The sequence below is a fragment of the Cibotium barometz genome, chromosome 51 (assembly GCF_041138505.1).
Source record: "Cibotium barometz isolate CiBa-2024 chromosome 51, ASM4113850v1, whole genome shotgun sequence".
NCBI lineage: Eukaryota > Viridiplantae > Streptophyta > Polypodiopsida > Cyatheales > Cibotiaceae > Cibotium > Cibotium barometz.
This window is the reverse complement of record NC_141096.1, coordinates 43,523,968-43,549,306: the sequence shown is the minus strand read 5'-3', so window position 1 is coordinate 43,549,306 and position 25,339 is coordinate 43,523,968. Positions and strand designations below refer to the sequence as shown.

At 38.4% G+C, this 25,339-nt stretch overlaps 2 protein-coding genes across 2 annotated transcripts; both read left to right on the top strand.

Moving 5' to 3' along the window:
- Positions 1-9,038: 9,038 nt before the first annotated feature.
- Positions 9,039-10,283, top strand: LOC147609664 (uncharacterized). Its single transcript, XM_086787992.1, has 2 exons — positions 9,039-9,703; positions 9,950-10,283. The coding sequence occupies exons 1-2, from the start codon at positions 9,039-9,041 to the stop codon at positions 10,281-10,283; spliced, it is 999 nt and encodes a 332-aa protein (XP_086644118.1).
- A 13,190-nt stretch (positions 10,284-23,473) lies between these two features.
- On the top strand, positions 23,474-24,947 carry LOC147609663 (expansin-A9-like). The gene is made up of 3 exons (XM_086787556.1): positions 23,474-23,729; positions 23,825-24,149; positions 24,613-24,947. Exons 1-3 carry the CDS (start codon positions 23,543-23,545, stop codon positions 24,920-24,922), a joined length of 822 nt encoding a protein of 273 aa, XP_086643682.1. The 5' UTR covers positions 23,474-23,542; the 3' UTR covers positions 24,923-24,947.
- The last annotated feature ends 392 nt before the right edge of the window (positions 24,948-25,339 follow it).

The window sequence follows — 25,339 nt, the reverse complement described above, 5'->3', positions numbered from 1 at the left end:
TCCTGTTGTTGTTGAGTCTCTTTTCCATAGTTCAATACCGCCTTCTCTTGGCAACCATTCTACTGACTTAGGATGGATCTTGTATTGCATTAGAGGTGTATCCCCTTGCATGTAGAAACGAAAGTGAAGTGGTTTTGAGTGACCAACAAGTGCATCCTTGGAGTCACATAAGTATCCTTCAATGTAACTCTTGAAGTCTGGTACATGTGTCAACAAAAAAGGAGAAGGCCTTGTTGACTGGCACAATTGAAAATGCCGCATAAGTTGAGGAAAAGTGAATGTCATGCTTGTTCTAAGCTTCTCTAAGAACTTGCTGAACATAGTATCAATGTCTTCATGTGTGTGACCCACCATGAGAAACCCAACTTGGATCATCTTGAAGGTCCCTCGTGCCACAAGCAATGATAAATATGCAAAGAGATAACGGTTTTTGTTTTCTGATCCACAATTATCTAGTTGTAGCAACAAGTTCTCTGGTAGTCGTCTAAAACCTTGTTGTCCATCCTGTAGTATTATGTCCTCCATTTGTGTAGTAGTATGAGAACCTTGTTGATGGTAGTCTAGTGCTTTCCTTGAGTTTAAAGCATTTAGCAACAAAGAACTTGATCTTGGCATTCCATCTAGTTGTAGATCACCAGCTTCATGCCTGTCAAGTCGCTCCAAGTTCTTGAAACACAGAGACAATGAGGCAACTGTGAAGTTAGGATCATGGGGCCAAAGATCAATCGCAAAGTGCCCATATCTTCCTTCCCCATGCCCATGTGTGATCATGCCTGTCAAGGAAACTGGTAGTTGAGTGGATCTATCTGTCTCTTTTGAGCGAACTCTCAACCTCAGGATAGCTGTCTTTTGTTGGTCCATCTTGTCATGTATGATGCACAAGTTCTTTTCAGGATTTAGCACTGATGCTAGACGCCATCCATAGTATATGTTTTGACAACTTTGTTGTTGCAGCATGTGACTTCGACGCTTCCTCAATAGTATGTTGCATTCTTCAAGGCATTTGGTTGCTGCAAGTTGTTCTTTGATCTCTGAGCAGACACTACATTTGGAGAACTCGCTTGTCTTTGCTAAGGTGACATGCTTGAACTCTGTATTCCAAATTCGATTGAATGTGGACAAAGACATTTGCTTACATCCAATAGCATCTAATGTGGCATTCACTTCTCCCCATATGTCTATTTGCTTATAAATATCTGGGATGACCAATTGTGTCTCTTTGGAACCATCCTGCATGGTTCTACTTTTATGTGGCATTTGCTCTGCATTCTTCTCAATAAAGTCTCTCAAGATTGCCCTGCCCATTTGTGTGTGATCCCAAGCTGCTCTAATTGCTCCTTTATTGCCATGCATTGCCCTCCTTACACCATTCTCAAAATGCAACCTATACCTATAGAAAGATGTTTTGGGGATGCCATGCATCCCATACCATGCCCTACCGCATACAACTTTCCCATTGAATATAAAACTGTATTTTCGTATACCCATATTGTGAATGCGGCATGATGACTCCAAAACATCATAAACATAGTTGGTACGTTCTTCCAAACGTAACCCCCAGAAGTGCCTCCGCAATTGGTGTACTGCATCTCTATCAGCATATTGACAACACTTTGCAAGACAACAATCAATTGTAGCAACAACTAAAACTGATTCCATTGAGGTTCTCAAGTTCGAAGCTTTGAGAGCAAGAATTCTAGGCCTTCTATTGATCATACAATATGATCTCTTCTGTAAGAAAATGGATTTTGAACCTGAAATAAAGTCCTCAGTTTCCTCACACACATCTTTTATGCTCTCATTTGGAGATGTGAAAGCTTGTGTTTCCTGTTCATGTAGCAGTGGTGTACCATCATCAAAGGTGACCTGTTTGATAGGCCACCTAACCAAATTGACGCACTGAAGCATGTCACATGTGTCTGTCCCTGTATAGTTGGATCAAGGATCTGATCTACCACCACACCCACATCTTCTTCTCCTAATAGATCAAAGTTAATCACATCATATGGAAATGTTAAGAGAATAATCCCTATTCCAACGTACTTCGCATTGCCTTCTGTCCAGAGCATCACTTTACGCTCTTTCCAACTTTCACGGATACTTGGAGTGTCCTCATCTCCAACAGCATTAAAATCATTAGAAGGTGGCACCGCATGATCATCAACAATCATGACGGCACCTGTAACAACCACCACATCTTTCTTTTCCCACTTTACAAAACTACCCACTGCTTGAATGACCTTTGTTGCATTGTTGTTTGGAAATGGCAAGCAAGCTACATCATTTAGGCAGTTGTCGATAGAAACTGACAAAATTCCATCTCCAAGGACTTGCCCATGGCATGTGTCAGTTGGACGTATTGCACATACTGTTCCAAGTGCAACAACATCTCGATCCATCATCAAATTGACACGATCCCCACAATGAAAGTCTTGGTCCATGTTGCCTGAGTAAGTGAAAAAATTTGAGATTTAATCATAAGCGATTGAGTGATCTTATATTCATCATAAGACATTTAATCATAAGAAATTGAGTGATCTTATATTCATCATAAGACATTTAATCATAAGAGATTGAGTGATCTTATATTCATCAAGTAATCACATAGCATTGATAATGAAAACATGCATTAATAGATGACAAGCTGAATTATACATTGCAAAATTAGTGCAGTATTCCATTTTCCAACATCATAAGAGAGAGAATAAATTTGACCACATGGCCAAAACTTATTTTCTCAATGAACATGGTAGTATATCCTTGATCTAGATTACTTGAGTTACTAGATAAAAAAGGTCTATGTAGTCATCATTGCTTAGTTGAAATGGATGCTTTGACCATATGGCCAAAACTTCAATAGCCTATAATATATGCACATCATATCTTACTTTAGTATATATGCACATCATATCTTACTTTAGTATAAAAAGTATTCATGGTGTGTGTGATGGTCTACATAATGTTTTATCCACATGGACAAATTCTCGCACGGCTTATCATTCTTAAGACATGGGTAGATCATCTGTTACTTTTCCATGGAAAGACAATTTATTGTGTGCTAGTGTAGAGAATGTTTTAGCCACATGATCGAATCCTATCAAAGCTTATTGTTCTTATAATATGTACAAATCATATGTTACTTTTCCATGGAAGACAGTATATTGTGTGCTAGTGTAAAGAATGTTTTAGCCACATGGTTGAATCCTCTCAAGGATTATCATTCTCAAAACATATGTAGATCATATGTTACTTTTTTGCGGAGGACACTTTATTATGTGCTAGTGTAGAGAATGTTTTAGCTACATGGTCCGATCTTCTCAAGGCTTATCATTCTTATAATATCTATAGATCATATGTTACTTTTTCATGGAAGACAATTTATTGTGAACTAGTGTAGAGAATGTTTTAGCCACATGGTTGAATCCTCTCAAGGATTATCATTCTTAAAATATACTTAGATCATATGTGACTTTTCCATGGGAAGACAATTTATGGTGTGTAAGTTTAGAGAATGTTTTAGCCACATGGTCGAATCCTCTCAAGGATTATCGTTCTTAAAATATTTACAGGCCATATGTAACTTTTTCAAGGAAGACAATTTATTGTGTGCTAGTGTAGAGAATGTTTTAGCCGCATGGTCAAATCCTCTCAAGGTTAATGTATTGCAGGCATAGTATGAATAAGATTTGGTTGGTGCAAAGTTTATGTCCACGTGGTAAGTAGAATAGTTATTAATATATTGGGAAGCACAAATGTTAGTGCATGCACAAGCAATAATTTTGGATGCAAAATTGAATAATCATATACCAATAGTTGGTATTATGGCCTAAATGTAGTGCACATTGTCAGTAATATACATCAAGAAGTAACTAATATGAGTTGTGTCAAATTAAAAAGTAGATTTGAAAAGAGTAGATTTATCCATATAATGAAAAGTAAAGGTCGTGAAAATAGAATAGCAAGATATGAATCTTATTTTATATGGCATTAATATTAGAATAGCCTCAACATCTCTTGAAATATCTATGTAGACATAGGAACTCTTTTAGCAAAGCAATAAATGATACAAAATGAGTAATCCTATGTAACTAACTTATTACTTTCTATGTTGTCTTGTAAAAAAATATATCAATAAATTAATATTATATTTAATAACATAATATTTTATTATTTATTATTTAATATAATATTTAATAATATAACTTATTATCATAATATAAAATAATATTATATTATAATAGTATATTTTGAAATATAATAATATTATAATATTGTTCACTATAGTGGTGGATTTCTTGGAAACTCTAAATGACATTTGAGGCACTAGTTGCTATGGGCAATGATCCCTAATGGGGGTCTAGGAGGCAGCACCCTTCTGGGGGCAACGTCTTCAGCCGGGGGTCTGGGGGCAACGCCCCCAGCCGGGGGTCCGGGGGGCAGCGCGGGGTCTGGGGGCAACGCCCCCGGGACGGCGGGGGGCAACGCCCCCACCAGTGGTGGCGGGGTCCGGGGGGCAACGCCCCCGCCGGTGGGGGACGGGTGGCAACGCCCCGGCCCCACGGTAAGACCTATGTGTGATATGAAAAAAAATCGATTGCTTAATTCTTATTACGAACTTTGATAAAAGTGATTTTTTAAAGATAATTCCATTTATTATCAAACGTCTATTTTTTATAAACGTTCTCATTAAATGTGATATATTCTTGAGAATATATGCTTCATTAAAGAAGATATCCTTTAATGATGTGAACCTAAAAGTGATTTTTTTAAATAATTCCATTTATTGTCAAACGTCCATTTTTTATAAACGTTCTTCATTAAATGTGATATATTCTTGAGAATATATGCTTCATTAAAGAAGATATCCTTTACTGATGTGAACCTTTTCTAAGAATTTGAATTTTGCCCTCTCTTTCTATCTTCTCTCTCTACGATTTTCCTCCTCCTAAAAACGTACTCTTCTTCTTGCTCACACTTTCGACCCTGGTTTTTGTTCTTGCTCTCTCTGTGATGTTTTCTCTGCATTACGCCTCACCTAAGCTCTCTAATCAAAAGATTTAGTTGTGCTTAAGCAAGATTTTGACCCTTCATGTATGTTTTATCTGCATATCTACTTCTTTTCATCTTCTTGTTTCCGTCTTCACATGCTAATCAAACGCTAATCAGAAGCGACTTTGCCAGCAAGCTTCGCAACAACAACAACAGCCATTCACAATATTGATGCTAATCAGAACTTTGCCAGCAAGCATCGTAACCATAGCTATTTAAAGGTAGGCTCTTTGCCTCATGCATGTTCTTTGTTTTCTTGATTTTTTGGTTCATAATACTTAATTACATAATTAATCTTTCTTAATTATAATTAGCCTAGCAAGATAAATGAGATCATATAGTACATTCATGACATAAAAATAAAAATATAGTTAACTTCACACCCAATTTTCTTAAAATCGAGAATGTTTCTTGACTAAGAGCCTACTTGAAAAAACAAACAATGTAGAAATAAGAAAACAAGTATGAAACTAACCTTGATCAGTTTTTCAACACTCTTGTTATGGCAAAGATGCGACCTTGTCCCTTGAGAATGCTTCTATCTTGCTGATTCTTCTTGTATGCTGCGTTGACCTTGCTTGTATAAGCGTACTTCTATATACTACTTGCACATATGTGTAATCACTCGCTATGCAGAAAATAGTGATCTATCCATGTAGCACAATAGAGACTAATTGGACATTGTAGAATAATTCTCTGTATATGTATGCATTTCACATGAAATGACTTTTTCAAGACACACGTATACTTGTGCTTACAAAAGAGGTAACAAAAATATACTTCTGGTTATATGATGCTTCAAACAAAAGTGACTGTGTGGCCAAAAGCCATGGTCAATATGAAAGCTTCTTTCTGAAATAGCCATAGGATACTGCCTTGTGGTCAAATCTTAGTACCTCAACTATTACACATAACATGTTGTGTCTCTATTGCATATCAGACTAAAATCGGATGAAAGTAAGAAAATCATGCATACTTTCAATGTCACATAATAATATGGCTAAAATCCATGGGCACCTATGTTTGATTGTTACATGGAATTATGGTTAAAATCCATGGACACCTAGGTTATTAAGATGGTTCTTTTTGTGTTCTATTTTTTTAAATCATCTTATATCCAAGATCACTTGTACATTGAAAGGATTTAAGGAAGTTGGCCAAGTAGAGCTGTCTTCTAAGAGTAAAACCAAACATAGCAAAGTTTTTATCATATGGTCAAATTCTATAGAAGACATCTCCTTCAAAAACCCATGCTACACATAGAATATAAATTATCAAATGACCACTTTCATGACAATATGTCCACAATGAATCTATGACGATGTCTACATGAAATTTGGTATTACAAAAAAACCAAACGTTGTGGCATGAGAGTATGGATAAAATCCATGCTCACTTCTGTATATCCATTAGTGATCTCTAACATTAGTGCTCTCCATTGTCACAAGATTTGTTCATATGGTCAAATTCTACCTTATAATTATTACATTCAACATTTTGGACACATAGGCTTTTGCCTTGTGGTCAAATCTTTGTATCTCAATTGTTACATGTAACACATTGTCTCTCTATTTCATGTCAAACAAAATTTGAAATTATGGGAAAAAAGTAAGAAAATCATGTATTCTTTCAATGTTGCATAATAGTATGGCTAAAATCCACGAGCACCTATGTTTCATTGTTGCATGGAATCATGGTTAAAATCCATGGACACCTAGGTTACTAAGATGGTTATTTTTCTGTTCTAAAAATCTTTTTCAATCATCTTAATTACAAGATCACTTGTATATTGAAAGGCCTCAAGGAAGTTGGCCAAGTAGAGGTGTCTTCTAAGAGTAAAACTAAACAAAGCAAAGTTTTTTCCTCATGGTCAAATTCTATAGAAGACATCTCTTCAAAAGCCCATGAATATGAATTATCAATTGGCCACTTCCACTATAATAGGTCCATGATGAACCTATGACCATGTCTACATGAAAATTGGCATTACAAATAAACCTTTCATTGTGGCATGAGAGTATGGATAAAATCCATGCTCACCTATGTTTGATTGTTGCATGAAATTATAGCTAAAATCTATGAGCACCTAGCTTACAAAGATGGTTCTTTTTGTGTTTTGAAATTGTATATGGATCAAGATCACTTGTATATGGAAAAGCCTCAAGGCTAGGTAGAGATTCCTTCTCAGAGTAAAACTAGAAAGAAAAGTTTTTGCCATATGGTCAAATCCTATACATGCATATTATAATCATAACACTATTGAATAAAGTTTTGGCCATGTGGTCAAAACCTAATATTTCTATGCAATATCTTGCCATATGGTTAAATTCTAACTTAAACCCTTTCTATGATGATACTTGGACATACATTGGTCAAATCCTATGCATGCATATGGTAATCATAACACTATTGAGTAAAGCTTTGGCCATGTGGTCAAAACTTGAGATTTGTTTCTAATATATCTTATTTTTTGTACTTATGTAGGTTTATTCAATGGCAAAGAAATCTACTTCGGCAAGGAAGGAGAATCAAATCATTGATGGAGTTAGTGGGGATTTTGTGTGGCCTTGGTTTATGGATGTTTATGACAAAGAAGGAAAAAGGGCAAACAATGTCCTTTTATATGCTTCAAAGCTTGAAGATTCAACATATGATCAAGTTGGGATCATTGAGGGGTTGATGGATGGATGTGCTGGGAAGGAAGGGATCCCATGTATTGTAGTAAAGATCAAGGGAAAGAACATTGAATACAACCTGGATCCCTTATCTTTTCAATCTAAACATATAAAAGAGGATGAAGTATACTCTTTGAGAGCAATGGATTGGAGCCTCCCATAGGAGATATCAGGCACACAGGACATAATAGCTACATTTGAGTCTATCAAGAATAGTGAACTTCTTTTTCCTACAAAACCTGGTGTTCGACCAAAGAAGAGGACAAAGATTCAAGATGTACAAGCACAATCAATAGCTTCAAACTCACAGGCTCTTGGTGTGAGTGTACCTCCTAACACTCCTCTAGACAACACAAACCAATCTTCAAAGGCACCAGTAATCCAAGCAACACCTTTGGTGTCACTTGAAGTCAAGGGTGTTGAAAGAACCTTTGACTTTCCAGACATGGTTAAGAAGAAGGGTAAAAAGGATGGTTCAGGATTTCACATGTTTGAAAAATACTTTCCATTTGGCTCAACCACACAGTTTCCTATTGATGTTGGTAGATGCTATGAGGCACCACCTTTATATGCCTATAGAACACTTTGTTGGGATTATGTGCAAAAGTTGACATCATCTTTTGTAAAGAATCCCATGAATCCAGCAACAGTAGCATACCTCATGCCCTTTTTGGAGGAGAGTGATGTGAAGCGACCCATGCATCGTGACGAGGTGGAAGTGGATAAGCTACATTCTTACTCCTATTGGATCATATCAGGTCTTCACTCAATCCATGCGGCAAAGATCTACATCCTAAGTAGCACTCATCGATGCCTAGCAACCAAACATCTATATGCCACAAGGAATGCAAGAATCTTGGTGGACTGTCCTGCTGAAATGTCATCAAGCTTTCTAGGATGACAAATATGGAATCCCACAATGTTATGAAGAATGGTCCTTATCTTGAGCAACTTCAACAAGTAAGGGATCAATGGATAGCATTTGGGTCTCCACGAAAACCTCAACAAGGGCTTCCAAAGGGTAGTCCTCAAAGAGTACCATGGGAGGTAATGATGTACAACCTTAGCTTGTCTTATTCAAGATGCATTTGGTGTTTTCTTTCTCATTTCATATTTTTATTTTTGATAGAGATTTATAGAATACATTGGAGAAAAGTGTGCATCACGTGATTGTATATGATAGTGAGCACACAAGAGATATTTGATGGTTGGATTACCATCATAAAGAGATACTCAAAGGGGGAGCTTTCATGTCAAGAGGATACCACCACAAAGAAGGGAAGGCAGCCTTCTCCCACAACTTTTCGTTGCCTTATGGGTCTAAAGGATGGGGACATCCTCACATTACAAAAGGAAGTTAATGATGGACACATCATCTTTCTTAGAAACAAATGGGACAAAGAGGATGTTGTTGACATGGAGACAAGGGCAAAGCAAATCAAGCAAGATAGGGTGCTCCATGAGGAGCTAGTTTCTCTCTTCAATGCCTCAACTCATGCTAGCAATAGTATGATGAAGAGCTGGGAAGATCTTGTTGCTGAATACGACATCACCAACGATGTATACACAAAGATTTTAGGTGTTTGCAGTGATTGGGTGTCAAAAAAGCTCACACGTGGGGCTGATGCAGGACCATTGCCAAATGGTGCAAAAGACATTGTGAACTTTCTTATTGTGAAGAAGCAAGATCCTCTTCATTCTTCTACTAGCTTACCTTGGCAAGTATATATTGTGGGGTGCAACCTTGAGGCATTCGATCTTATATACAATGTGTATAAAGATCCTATTACCATTGATGTGGTTGTCCTAGAAGCGGCACATGGAGTTGGGGGCATGACATGGGATTCTATCATGTTTGGAAAGGTGGTATTCACATTGTTAAAAATGACATGTGAGCCTAAACAATTCATTTTGTTGTCATTTCTCAACCGCAAACAAATGGCAGCTATGGAGGAGGCCCTTGAGAATCTTTCATGCAAGTACCATATGCAAGTTGGAAGTGTTGACTTCCTACCAATGGCCAAGAGTCTTGCTTTTGGGGCCATGGATTCATTTGTTGTGTTGACACTTGTGACCATGGAGAAAAGCTTCATCAATCTAGATCAATATGTTGGAAATTCCAACAAGCCATGCATTTTGGATAATGAATCCATTGAAGCCATTGACAAAGAAGGAAAGGATGGAGAGCTTGAAGAAGAACAAACTATTGCAAAGGCCATATTTAGAAAGAAAAAGAAGGTCATCAAGGCTACAATCAAGGCATTCAATGATGCACATGAGGTTGTATGTGATATATTCTCATGTGGTGTTGCATCAACGCTCGCAGTGGAACATCACATGAAGACTATTGCAGTGGTGTGCAATAGTCAAGAGCAAAGAGAGATTGAAGCGGCATGTTGGAGAGCCCATGAGAGCGCCAACCCACCTACAAGTGCTCAAGAGGTTCCTCCCATTGGTGCTCTAGCTCTTGACCTACCGCCGGAGGGTGTGGATGAATCAAGCCAAGACATAGCAAATATTATTATGAAAGAGAGGTTGAAGGCTACTTCAGGTGTTTGAACCTCTCTATCTCTAACTTTTGTCAATGAGAACACTATGGTGTAAGGTTGAACTTGTGTTTTGGAGGATGATTTTATGACATAACATTTCCTACATATTTTCTCATTTTGTGGTGCTATCTAAAGCAAGCCTTACAAGCCTATTTCTCTGAGTTTTGTGTTTATTGTTTAAGAGTCCTTATTTCTAGAAATATTTTCATCATATTGTACCTAAAATTGGTTGCAAAAAGTTTGTGCTTCTATATTAAAATACAAGTATGAAGTACATGATAATGTTGGAAGAAATATTTTCTTGTATGGTATAGCTAGAATGCTTCAATCAATTGCTATTACATTACTTTGATCCAAATGTTGGTATTGGTTTTCTCTAAAGTTTTGTGTCCTTCAATATTTTGCCATGTGGTCAAATATATTAGAAGAAAATGTTTTGTGTCATACAACTACATTGAGTTTTTCAATTTCAATTGCAGTGCTTTGATTGAAACATTGGTATGACTTGTATTATCAAAGGTGTCAATGTGGTGTCTATTGATATAAGGCCACATGATCTAATATTTTTTCTCTTGAAATATGTTTTTCTAAGTATGCTCAACATGCATGTCCTACATGCACATCAATGTGGAATATTGTAGCATGTGTGTATGGAAAAATATTCTAAAATGTTCATTGCAACTATATACATTGTTGTATCTTAATTCAATAGTCATATAATATTACTTTTTGAGATTTTTTTGCCACATGGTCAAAAATATATTTTGATGAAGTATCTACCATCCATGCATACTATTTGCATATTAAATTTAATGTCTTATACAATGTACATATGGAATAGTACAATAAACTTAGCCCTATTGAACTATATATAATGTTTTTATCTTAGCTTACTAGCTCTAAAATGAAAAAAAAAAAACTTGTAAGAGACTAGATGTCTATTTTGTTCTTAACCTTTGTGTTGTATGATAGAATGATTCAAATTTGACTAAGAATAGTCTATTTGCATATTTGGCAGATTATGATTACAAAATTTGGCAATCAGATAAAATTACTTTAGGCAAACCATGATGTGTAAAAACATGCTTAATGAAAAGATGTGTAATGTGTGAAGCAGACAAAGTTGTTTTGCATGTAATAAAATATTCTTACTTACTAAATCTATCAACAATGGTTGAAACCATATCATTTCATGTAGAACTCCTAGGCAAACTAGTAATAGAATCCATATAAATTTCTTTCCAAGGCCCATTAGGAATAGGCAATAGCATGAGTAAGCCATGCTATTTTCCATGATGTCACTTAACTTTTTAACAAACAAGACATTTAAAAACAAATATTGGGATGCCTAGGGATAAGAAGAAACTATCCTCAGTTGTCACAAAATCAAATTCCATGAATTTAATTTATGATTTCTCTTAGACGGGAAATCTCCATATATGTGAATTTTGCCCACGTATTCTTATGAGAGTTCTCTTAGATGGGCTTAGATTGGGATGCCTTTCTAAATCTGGGAAATCGTAGCTTAATTTACATATATGTGGGTGATTCCATACACACGTGAGAGTATGGGTTGCATCGTCTTGATTTATTAAGTTTCATATGGTATTTATATTTTTAATCAATTAATTTATTAGTTGATTCGAATAGTTGATGTAAGTATAGATCCTTGGGTTGGATATAATGGAGGCAAGTTGGTGGTGGTAGCCAAGAAGATTTTGAGACACTCAAGTTTGGGTATTGACAGATTATTATTTGATTTTGTGCAATGCGTTCCATTTATTCCATTTTGGTAGCATTCATATTTATTATTTTGGATATATTTATTGGGACATGTGAAAGATCCCTCATGCATATTTAATTTTATAACAGATGTACACACTTATATGGTTTGAGGTTTATACCTATTTTTGAGTAGTTTGGCTTACACATTCAACAAAGCAAGCTATTTTTGTTGAAGTTGACATTTTTGTAACAGTGAAAATTGTTTTGAGCCCCACAAGTTATTTTAAGTCATATGATTAAAATACACCACGAGGAGTGTGGGCTCTCTTGTGTGGGGGAAAATTTACCCAATCTTGTGTTATGTGCAAATTTTATACTATGTCATGTTAATTCTTATTTTTGTAATTTATTTATAGGTCATTGTCCTCCAACACGTAACTAAGGGTATTGAGCAGACAGATGATGGGATGAAGCATATCATGGAGGTAGGGAACTATCTTCATCTTTTCCAAGATGGGATTCTTTAGCTTTGCCTTAAGCTAATTATAGAGTAGTGTCACCCAAGACACTGGCTTGCCCCCTTTTGAATATAAGTAGATCCCCATTGTTCTCTTGGAATGTAAGTTGATTATTGTGAGCATGAGTACCTTAGTGTGGGGAACCAAAAATGTAATCTTGTCACACAATCTTGTCACATGATCATCGTTGTGACTCATAATCTTGTGTTCCTTTTTATTCCCTTTGGGATAGAAAAACATATCTATGGGCTTCTTCCAAGGTATGATCAATATCAACAGCACCCTCCATGGGAAGCTAAAGAACATTGGAAATGAACTCAAGGCTGAGGACATGCACACCCTCACTAGTTCTTTGCTCCCCCCACCCTCACTAGTTCTTTGCTCCCCCCCACCCTATTCTATGCACAAGAGAGATAGCTATCATGTGTATATCCATAGGAAGATTATTCACATCAGCTATGCCCATGGGAGAGAGGCAACACTCCTTGTGTGAAAGTAGTAGTCACATCATTTCTTTCGTTTATTTTTGTATAAATAGGAGTTCTCTTATATAGATTACTTTATAATAAAAATAAGAATATGAACATAGAGACTCATACTTATATGGTAACTAAATATTGTTTAATAAAAAATATTTATTATAATCTTTTTAGTTGGTCACTATTTACTTAGTTTGTTTATTTAAAACATATTTCATTAGTTTATTCACCAATAAATTGAATTATCAGTTTATAAATTAGTGATCAAATAAACGTACTATAAAATATATATTAGTGATCAAGTATTAGTTTAAAAAAGTGATCAAATTAGTGATCATATTTCATTAGTTTATTCACCAATAAATTGAATTATCAATTTATAAATTAGTGATAAAATAAAAATACTATAAAATATTAAAGTATATTTTCTTTAGATTTAAAATGTTATTATTACTAGAGCATTTTAGCATTTTTTATCATTTTTAATTTAAATTATTCATTAGCAAGATATTTAGTAACCATTAACATTAGCCTTGTCATGGAGCTAGAAAATTGCCTTCAATTTGGCTAGCAGCACTACTGTACAACTTAAGAATGGCATATCAGAGGACTGTAGAACCCTTGGGTATAACTGAGGAAAGATGGAAATCCAAATAAGTTAAGAACGACATGAATGTACTTGAGTGTGTTTGTTGGTTAGCATAAATCTACATAATATGGTAAGAACTTTAAATAAGAATCATGTTCCTATCAAACTTGCTAAAACAATGTCTTCAAAATGAGGCATAACAATCATAAAAAGTTTTAAGCCAAACATTTGATTCCAAAAGTTTAGAGTGTCTTTTGTTGGAAAAACAATAATACAATAGGCTCATACCTTTTGGCTTTTTCTAAAAAAAATTAACTTGCATTTTTCAAAAACTCCTTATGAAAACACATATCTATATGCCATGAGGCTCTTTTAATATTCAATGTATTCCATGCTAAATCATCATCTTAAAAAACTATAGAGATTTCCAAAGGGACATTTTACTAAATTCCAAAAGTATGGGATTACCATGTAGTTGAATTGAATTGAAGACAAGTTATAAAAGACCAGTGAATCCAATATTTACACAAGGTACACCTTTGTTCCTTTTTTTGGGAAAAGAATATATATATATAAGAACTCCTTCCTTTATAAATTAAGGTGCAGTCCTCGTTATCACATTCCTTACAATACAACATCTAGATTGTGGAGGGTAAAAAACACATACTTTCCCTAATACGGTTTCCCAAGAGCATTCACTCACACATAGGGCTCCAAAAAAACGTCAAAATAAAAATTTGGAAGCTTCTGAAATGTTAGAAGTGTTTTGGCAATTGTACCTTTGATACCATGAGAGACTACAAATCTCTACAATTATTTAAGCCCAAATGTTCTAGGGAAATCATGTCCATTGTTTAGAACAACACAAGCACATAATCGCTCCACACATTGAATAGAAAATAAAGGCTTAAGTACTTTTGCACAAGCATAATAAGAGGGTGGTGGTTACAATTGAATCTTAACAAAGATAATTGTGCGTGAAGTCTATAAATACACCTCGCAAGCAAGGCAAAGTTTTCATTTTAAAATTCTAAAGTGTTAGTGATGAAGGCCACAAAAGCACTCCACAAGCATTGGAATTGCTTCATTTTGAAAAACTAGTCCTCACATCCAGTTTGTCTACCTTTTGCATGGCATACTAGTGGAAGGCTCATCACACAAGAACTCAAGTGTATACATTTGTACAAGCAAATTCTAGGGATGCATGTTGTATGGCTCATGCTTTTCACAAAGCGCATATGGGGGGCCCGCGCACCAACTTGTGCTAGTTGAGGTGATTAGAGAACATTAAAGAGTCCAAAATATATATAATGTACATTGTAATCAAATTGGGTGTTGAAATGATGAGTTTTGGCGCATATTGATTAATTAGATTTTGGCACTTTTGCATCGATTTAATCACAAAGTTGCTTCAACCCATGGATTTGAAGTTTGAACAAAGAAGCTATGGCACAAAAGCAATCCATGAGCTTCTTTGTTCATGGTAGTCAATGCGCTTATTCTTCCAAGCTAGAGGAGAGAGCTTATGCCAAGCTAGAGGAGAGAGCTTACACAAATAATATTATTGTCATCTCATGGTTGTTTATAAAGGTAGATTCTATCCAGCCGGGTTGTTGACAGCTAAGGATGACGTCCACGGCATTGCTCATCTAATGTGCTCGAGCTTTGCAAGCAAGCTGTAATAAGATTACGGGTTGTCAGCAAAGAAATCAGCTGCTTGTAGAGAGAGGATGGTGACAATTAGTGGACGATGCCATCGAATAGGTGAGTGTGAGACCACATGCATGATGATGGTGGGATGGTGTGGAAAAGATCTATAGACAACCGGTTACTCATAGAATAATGATCAGAGGACCACTTGTTGGTGAGCTACAAGTTAATTACGCTGTTGACGTAGCAAGCTTGTGGCCGACGAGTCGAGGATGTGGGCAACATGTGAGAGGACTAGTGTGACGACGTCCGTACCCCATTAGATTGAGGAGCAGCATGCCAACGTATAATATACACGTTGAGACCTGATCGCTCTTGTTGGAGATAGACTCCATAATCAATTGTGTTAGTAGCAATTAATATGCAAGGTGTCCATTTGAATTACCCTTTATTCCATTCACGAATTTAGGAAATATTCTAGGAAGCATATTTCTATTTTCAATCTAGATTGCAACAGTCACTTGTTAACGGCCACTTCCATATATAGTGTCCTAATCCTGTATAAAGTGCCAATCCATTGTAAACATTTGATATGATTGAAATACATCAAGTGATTGCTTTCTAGTCTCTCTCCTTCTTTTATCCTTCTCTCTCTCTCTTCCTCTCTCTTCTCATCTCATTCTCCTCACCATTCTCTACTCTATGTGAAGTTCTCACATGGTATAAGAGCTTTAAGAACTCCATAGCCTTTCCATAAGCTTTCTACATCTTGAAGTCTTACTTTCTTAGCTTCAAACTTCACTACCTTCTTGTTCTAAGCTCTTTCTCCTTCAACTAGAGGTTATGGAGGTAGTCTCTTCTTCCGCTCTGCAGGGTGGTTGCAGGATAAGGGTCATTTGTTTATCTTTGATGGCTAATCTCTCCTAGCTATCGAAGGAATTTCCTTTCAAGTTCTTTTGTTGGAACATCACATGCAAAAATTAGGAATATAGTTGCATAATGTGATTAAGCATTACACAGTCAAAAGTCCTTATTTCCTTAGGTGCAAAGTCTCAATGCTGTCCCGAATTTAGAGTGATTCCATAAAATGCTAAAATCTTTTGCATATAAGCTCATATAAAATTTCCACTTTGGACCTTAGCTATTCACATAATATAGAGCTTAACTTGATTTTTTGAGAAAATTTTAAGCTATTTGTCTATTTTATTTAAATATTTCAAGTTCTTTAAAGTGTTATAATATACCACTTAAAATGCTCAATCTTGTAGATTAAAAGAGTCGTAGATAGTGAGAAATTAGTAGAATGTGGTGGTTAGTAAAAATTACAAATCCAATGGTTGGATTTTTAATGATCTCTTTTCCGAAATTTCCAGGCTATCAGAAGGCCTGTAAATATTAATAATCTAATTAGTAAAATTACATTTTTGATGTGAATCATCTAAAACCTATAGGGACTAGTGTACTTGTAATGGTGCATCTATGAAAAAAAATGGATCACTCTAAGTAACAAAAGATTATTTTTTTATCATTTCATCATATTTTTGATTAATTAGACAAATTCAAGTTATATTGGATTAATTTGAGTGCATGTGTATTTTCTATTAGTTGCTTGATCTCATTTGAAGTACCTTGGTCCCAAGCATTGTCCCAGTCTAGTATAAACTGGACACCCTAATCTTGCAACAACCAAGCCAAGGTTGTTCTCCATTGACAAGCTCAATGACAACAACTACCTCATATGGAAGCTACGAATGAAGCTATATCTCAAACAACTACAACTATGGAAATATGTCAAGGGTCATGGTAAACCCAATGAAGAACAAATTGAAGCTCTCAAGCTATGGAAACAACAAGATATCACGGCGCAGATGGAGATCATCCTTCACTGTGGAGATCGACAAGTACAAATGGTGAGAAGCCTAAAATCTTCACATGAAATATGGCAATTCTTCAAAGATTGTTATCTATACACTAGCTTGATCTTTCAAGTGTCTCTTGTGAAAAGGCTTGTCAATTTGAACATGCAAGACGATCAAGCAATAGCCAAGTTCCTAGATTCTTGGCAGGGTCTTCTAGATGAAACCCTTCTCTCCAATCAATATTCTTGCTTGCAGCCTTACCCATCAACATGGAGAGCATACATCACAACCCATGCTTTAATAATGGAGCTCAAGCTCCAAAACTTGGTGGCCAAAATTCAACAAGAGGAGGCCTTACGGGATCAAACATCCCACTCCACCACCAAAACAATGGCTTTAGGCACTTCTCTCAATGCTCACAAGCAGGGTCATCACAAAAGTGGTTTTCACCACTGTACCAGTGGCATCATCACTTCAATCCTAAGGGGGGACCTCACAAACATGCTCATGCTCGCAATACCCCTTACACCAATGTGCAATGCACATACTGCCACCGCCATGGGCATGAAGAAAAGGAGTGTCGCACCAAGCAAAGGGCTCTCTCCCACAACAATCACAAAAGGCCATTTGCTATAGCTCATTTCACTGAGGTTCAAGTAGGTAATCAAACTACTTCTCCTCCTTTTTATAATCCTACTTCTCCTACTTTCTATAATCCTCTTACTTCTCATTTCACTGAGGTTCAAGTAGGTAATCAAACTACTTCTCCTACTTTTTATAATCCTACTTCTCCTACTTTCTATAATCCTCTTACTTCTCATGATTACCCTCTTCAGTTATTTGCCACTAGTAACTCTTAAAATACTCCTTCTTCTACTATCTGGTACTTAGATATTGGTGCAACTCACCATATGACCTTCAATCTCTCATGATTACCCTCTTCAGTTATTTGCCACTAGTATCTCTTAAAATACTCCTTCTTCTACTATCCGGTACTTAGATATTGGTGCAACTCACCATATGACCTTCAATCTCTCTTGGCTATCTAATTTCACTCCTCTCCACAAACCCTTAGATGTTTCTCTAGGAGATGATAGCTTACAGCAAGGTAACGGCCATGGTGAAGGTTTCCTCACACTCCCTAATGAAACTACCTTGGTCAAGAAGGTTTATTATGTCCCACGCCTAAAGAAGAACCTTATTTCTATCAGTAAGCTTGCCGATCAAGGTCTCGAGTTCAAATTTCTCAAAGATGGCTATCATATTCAAGCCTAGATACTCATGGCAAGAAGATTACTTTGGTGTGCCCCAAATATGGTAAGCTTTACCCTCTAGGCACTACATCCTCATCAGCAAAAGCCCTCTCTACAACCATCAACACCCCTGCAGAAGAAGAAACACTATTGTGGCATTATCGGCTTGGCCACATTTCAGCACATGTGCTTCACCAAATGAAGCATTAGCAGCTTGTCCTTGGGCTTCCCAAAGAAATCACGCCCATTAGCTTTTGTGAAGGATGTGTTGTTAGCAAAGCCAAACCTTTTCCTTTCCCAAAATCAACTTCACGGACTTTTGAGCCTCTTGCATTGATTCACATGGATTTGTGTGGTCCTATGCAAACCACCTCTCTCATAGGCAATAAATACATGCTTTTATTCATTGATGATTTTACAAGGTACACATATGTTTGTTTTGTGACTCTTTGAAAAATCATCTACATTCATCAAATTTACATCTTTTCAAGAGTACCTGTGGAGAACCAGCGTGACAGAAAGATAAAGATATTAAGGTGCGACAATGGTGGAGAATACATTTCCAGTGCTTTCAAGGAGCATTGCCTTACACATGGCATCCGCCATGAGTTCACTATTCCGGATCATCCACAACAAAATGGGGTGGTAGAAAGAAAGAATCGGACCCTTGTGGAAGCTGCTCGCTCTATGCTTGCTGTGGCACGTTTGTCTCATGCTTATTAGGAGGAGGCTACCGTCACCACGTTCTATCTCCAAAATCGATGCGCTACCTTGACACTACATGGGAGCATCCCATACTCTCTTTAGTATGGTCATCCTCCAAATCTCGCTCATCTTCAAATTTTTCGAGCACCTGCATATCCGCAGAACACTAGTCCTCAAGCCAAGTTCGCTGCTAAGGCTTCCAAAGTAATTTTTGTGGGTTATGGTGATCAGTTTGTTCACAAGGCATACCGCATACATCATCCCAAGAGCCGTCACTTCTCCTTTAGTCTATCCGTCATTTTAAACGAAAGTGCTCTCACCAACTGGGTATCCACTTCCTCCCCGTCCACACTTCGCCAACCAATTTTTCCATCACCTCGCCGCTCGGTACCTCCCCATCCGGTGCCTTCCCCCTCGTGTGGTTCACCTTCTCCGTACGCTAAGCAAAGCGCCCCAGCACATCTTCCACCCCTATTCCCCACACCGCCTAGGTTGGCTCAGTGGCTTTCTCATATACAGCCCCACTTGGCGCATCACCCTTCACCAACGGATCCCAATCTCATGTGTTCTGAGTTTTCTGGATTCATAGGCCACTGCATGACCTTCTTGCATTAGAGCCTTTTCAATATTGCCTCTCCAACTTCCACTCCCAGTTCACCGTCCCTTTATGTTTTGGTAGCTCCTACGGACTCCCCTACTTACCACATTGATCTGCATGGCAACTTGCTCACTGGCTGCCATGCTCACTCCACTGCCATACTACCTGTCTACACCTGCCCGTCGCCTGGCTCTACCTCCACACCCCCTTCTCACTCGAGCTCGCACTTCACTCCGTCGCCTTCCATATGCAGTCCCTCGTCTCTGCATGCCTGCCATTCCTCACCTACGACATGCACCTCCTCAGCTTTGCGTGGTCACCCCTCATCTCCACTGTCACACCTACAATCATGCTCTCCTTCCTTCGCCCTGCATGGCCGACAATCATCTTCACCAACTCCAGCGCAGAACTGTCCTCCACCATCTATTTCTAGAACCCCTGTGCTCTTTGCGCATACTGCCTCTCCTTCGGCTCTATCTCCTGTGTGCTCCTCCCATTCCCTGCGCTCGTGTTCTCTCCGTCATCTTGCCTCGGTCCCTTCTACAATGGCTACCTCAGCCAACTCTCCGTCCCACTTCTCTCTTCATACCTCCCTCTCCAATCATGCATAGCTCCCATCCACTGTCTCTCTTCCCCCCGGCTTCACTATTGACCAGCCAATCTACCTCTCTTCATCCATATCTCCCTCAGCCTCACCCGCCCTTGGTTCTAACACTACTCCTTTGCCTTCTTCTGATCACACCATCTCCAATAGCCTCCTTGATGATGGTGAATCCCCACCTCAAGGCCGTACCCGTAGTCTTGCTGACATCTACAACTCCACGTGCTTCTCGGCTCTCCTACAAGCTGAAGGTGTGGATTCACATCCTCTGGATCTCGTTGACGATCCTCAAAGTCCTACCCTTGATCAGGCACTTGTTAGTACTCACTCTGCGGAATGGATCAATGCCATGACACAACAAATGGAGGCGCTCACGGAGCAAGGCAGGTGGATTCTTGTACCGCCACCACCTCATCGCAATATCATTGGGTGTAAATGGCTCCTCAAGAAAAAACACAAGGTTGATGGGAGTCTGTATCGATTTAAGGCAAGACTTGTTGCTCGTGGCTTCACTCAGCAGCATGGTGTTGACTACACCGACACTTTCTCACCTGTCTAGAGTATGGTATCCTTTCATTTGATCATTGCCATTGTCGTTCATTTTAATCTTCGTCTTTATCACATAGACATCAAAACTGCATTTCTTCATGGTAAGCTTGGTGAGGGCATTTATATGCATCAGCCCCCTTATTTTCTATCTCACTCTCATCCCGAATTTGTTTGCAAGCTTCAACACCCCATATATAGCTTGAAGCAGACCCCTCGACAATGGTACCGCCGAATGCATGATGCCCTTACCTCTTGGGGATGGCGCAGATTACTCACTGATCATAACCTTTATGTTTTGCACAATCATCATGGGTGGGCTATCATTGGACTTTATGTTGACGACATTCCCATTCTTGCATCTAATAAGCATATCCTGATTTTATCCAAAAAAATGTTTAGGAGAGAGTTTCCTATAACTGATAATGGTCCCATTTCTTACTTTCTTGGCATTCAAGTAAATCATGATCCTCATGGTAGCTTCATTTCACTCTCTCAAGAGAAGTATATTGAGGAAATTCTTGCTAATGCTCACATGTCCCAGTGATCTTTTGCCCCCACTCCTATGGTCACAAACGCACCTGAAGATCTTCCATACACTCATCTTGATAGGAGTATCCTACACGACTTTCCCTATGATCATCTTCTTGGGCATATTAGATATTGCATCACTTATACTTGGTGGGATGTTTACTATTCTGGCCACATTCTCTCTCGAGCTCTCCATCAACCTCACAAGGCCTATGGGATAGCACTCAAACATTGTCTACGCTATCTCCATGCCACAAAGGACTACAAACTAGCGGAGTCCCTCTGGATACCTCTTCTTGCTTGTTGCTGGTGGTGCCATATCTTGGCAAACCAAGCGACAGCTATCGGTGGCTTCTTCCAAGACCAAAGCAGAGTACATTGCCGCTTCCCTTGCCGCTCGTGAAGCTGTTTGGCTTCACCAACTTCTTCGCGAGCTCCAACTTCCATATGAGATACCCCCGTCACAATGTTTTGTGACAACCTATCCGCCATCTCTCTTGCCCATTCTCCCAAGGTCTCCAACAAGCTCAAGCATGTGAAGATTGCATACCACCTACTCAAGGAGGTGGTCGAAGAAGGGTACATCACCATGCAGTACGTCTCTACTCAAGAGAACCTGGCAGACTTCCTCACCAAGCCCGTTCCTCACGACAAACATCGCTTCTCATGCCTTGGTTGGTACGTCGTAGGCTACCATTTGTAAGAAGACACATATTGAGGGTCCCCGAAGAGAGATTTGATAGTGGAAGAATTTTCGCCTTGCACCGACAAACAACAACCGCATTTTGAGTTTTTTCTTCGGAGTCGGAGAGAGAGAGATAGATGGTGGATAGAACTGAGAAGCATGCAGTAGCTCGCCCTACTAGAGCAATATAGTGAGTGAACTGACCTTGATTGTCCAGATAATTGTGCTCTCTTTTTTGGGCCGTGTAGCCTAGTTACCTGCACAGTATCTGAAATATTTTAAATTGCTGGCATCGCAGGGTACCTGGTTTGAATGTTACAGCCATCATCGTGTTCAATTATATGTTAGGAGCCGGTTTTGCTTTTTGCAGGTGGTACCGTCACCCGTGGTTTGTAGCAGCTTGCAAGTATGACATGAGGGTCCTTTCAAGCTGAAAAGACCCTCATGTCTATTTTCCTGTGTGATTAACATGGACGGTAAAAGAATTCTGCCACATAGATGAAAACCAGTAACCACATTTTGCATATGATAGATATCTCTAGGCAATTTGGAAGACAATGTCTCTAACGTTAGGTTGACCTTCAGAATATATATGTTAATGTCTAATTTTCAATTTGAGTCTGTCTTGGAAGCTTTCACTGTTTTCGCATCTATTATTAATAGAATATAACCATTTTTCATCGATATATTTCTTCCTTCCGTCAGCATAGTGGTACGCAAATTCAAGAGCTTGAAGTATTTGTTTTGTAAGTGTATGCGAAATATATTATAAATTCTTACGATAATATAGTATAATATTGTAAAATTCAAATCCGACAAATGATTTTATTATAGAATTCTCAAGTATAATACGTTTTGAGTTGTACGATATTATATATTTAATATGATAGATAAAAGAATATATGTTTTGAATACAGTATTCATCTAAGATACCTTACCATGAATATGCAATAAATATTACACATATGTCAAATATTTTATGTTTTAGAGAATAAAAACTGAGGATGGAAATATCTTTTTGCTATTAGAGCTTCTGTAACTAGATCTTATAGTGAAACAACGGGATCAGAATTAGAAACAGTTATACATGTATATCATGGCATTGTCTATTACACATCGAGTTATGGTAGACAAGACATTGCAAGCAAGTACCTAGCTATAGCTGCACACCAAAAGTTGACTGTGACGATCAGAGGGAGAGGGACAGAGAGGGAGTCTCTCTCTCTCTCCCGAGTGAGTGTACATGGTAACAGTGCCCAAATGAGATCGCGTGTGGTGCCCGTGAAATATCAAGATGACATTTCCTAATGGTAAGGTATGAACCCTTTATACTGCACTCCGGATTCAACGACTATTGAGTAGATCTTTGGATGTGAGAGGGTCTGCTGTGAGTGACCTCTTGGTATTCGAGTGGGTCAACTGCAAGTATATAACGAAGGCCTCCTCTTGAGCATTTTCTCAATCAGCTTTGCTCTGCTCCTTCGTACTCAACTTGCAGCTTTGAACTTATCAATATCATATTGGCCAGCTATGGCTTTCCACTGTAACGAGTCCTTGCGCTGCAGAACCGCAGTTCTAGTAGCTGGCATCTGCTTACTCCAAACAGTTGCGTTGTCCTTAGGTCTTCATGCAGCACAATATTATCATGACATCAACCAACCTTGGATTAGTGGCCATGCAACCTTCTATGGAGGACATGATGCAGCTGGGACAATGGGTAGGGGCCAAGGAACTCTTGATTTACACGTAAAATTAATCATTCATTGATCTTGTGGTTATATTATTGCTTGTTGTTTCGTGTGGTAACTGCAGGAGGTGCTTGCGGATATGGCAACCTGTACAGTCAAGGCTACGGTGTAGCAACGGCGGCAGTAAGCACTTCCTTGTTTGACAATGGGAAGAGCTGTGGTGCTTGCTATGAGATGAAGTGCTGGAATGACCCAACAGGGTGTTTGGCCGGGGAGCCCTCCATCGTGGTGACTGCCACAAACTTATGCCCTCCAAACTACACCGTGTCCGGCAGCAGCAACGGCGGCGGCTGGTGCAACCCGCCCTTGCAACATTTCGACTTGGCGGAGCCCATATTCCTCAAGATCTCTCGTTCCTCCGCCGGCATTGTGCCCGTTCTATTCAGGAGGTACTTTGATCGCCTTCATGAGCTATAATAATTAGTTCAGTTTTCTGTGCAACTTCCTAATATATATAAAGAGCCTCGGTAGAAGGTACTCCTAGCGTCGGGGCCAGCTCTAGGGTGGTGGTGGTGGAGATAGCCCACCCAAAGGTAAGATAAGATACAAACACACACGATTGATGTGTCATTTAAGTTGATTATCCTTCATCATGATTTTCCGTGAGACAAAATCTTGATTTCTCTACAGGCGAATAGGACACCCTTCCTTGATCATCGAAAACCACTTGAGCTCCATTTGATTTTTTGTAAACAAAAACTTTTAAAACAAATTTTCCCATTATGCAAACAGTTATTTGTTATAATACACTCAAGGTTATCACACTTACGTATTCAAGCGAGTGAAATATAACTAGCAAGGAGTAACTTCTGAAAATTATGCGTAATGATATATGTTGCTATTCTCTTGCAGGGTGATTTGTGAAAGGAGAGGAGGAATACACTTCACTATAAATGGGAATCCTAATTTCAACTTGGTATTGGTGACCAATGTGGGTGGAGTGGGAGATGTGCAAGCCCTCTGGATCAAAGCTAGCTCCAACACAAAATGGACCGAGATGAAGAGGAATTGGGGCCAGAATTGGCAATACAACGGACAAGTAGTGGGTCAAAGCCTATCTTTTATTGTTCAAACTAGTGATGGGAAAGCGATAACATCATATAAAGTTGTACCAACAAATTGGGACTTTGGCCAAACCTTTGAGGGAGCTCAATTTAGCTAATAATACAAATCACCACTTTCACCAATTATAGGTGGCATATAAGCAAAATGTTGTGACTTATTTTGTAATTTTAAAATCGATTTCTTACTGTAGAAGGCCAGAGTATCATCCCCGAATTAAGAACACACACTCTAATTTGTGTACTCTTTTACGTAACCCTTTGTGGACTGAGGAACGGGCATCCCCAAGGAGAAATTAGTATTATGCCTGCACCTTAACCACGCGTCGCAGGAGGTCCCCGCCCCGCCCACACACCCCAATCATCCTCTCGAATTATATGAGAACTACTATCTTATCGAATATGGAGAATGCCTAGGATAAACGCTATCAAATATTCTCAACATGTTGAATAATATTGGTTTTGCTGTTAATTAAAAGTTTGATTCTTGTCGGGGCAGTCTCGACGTCAATAGAAAG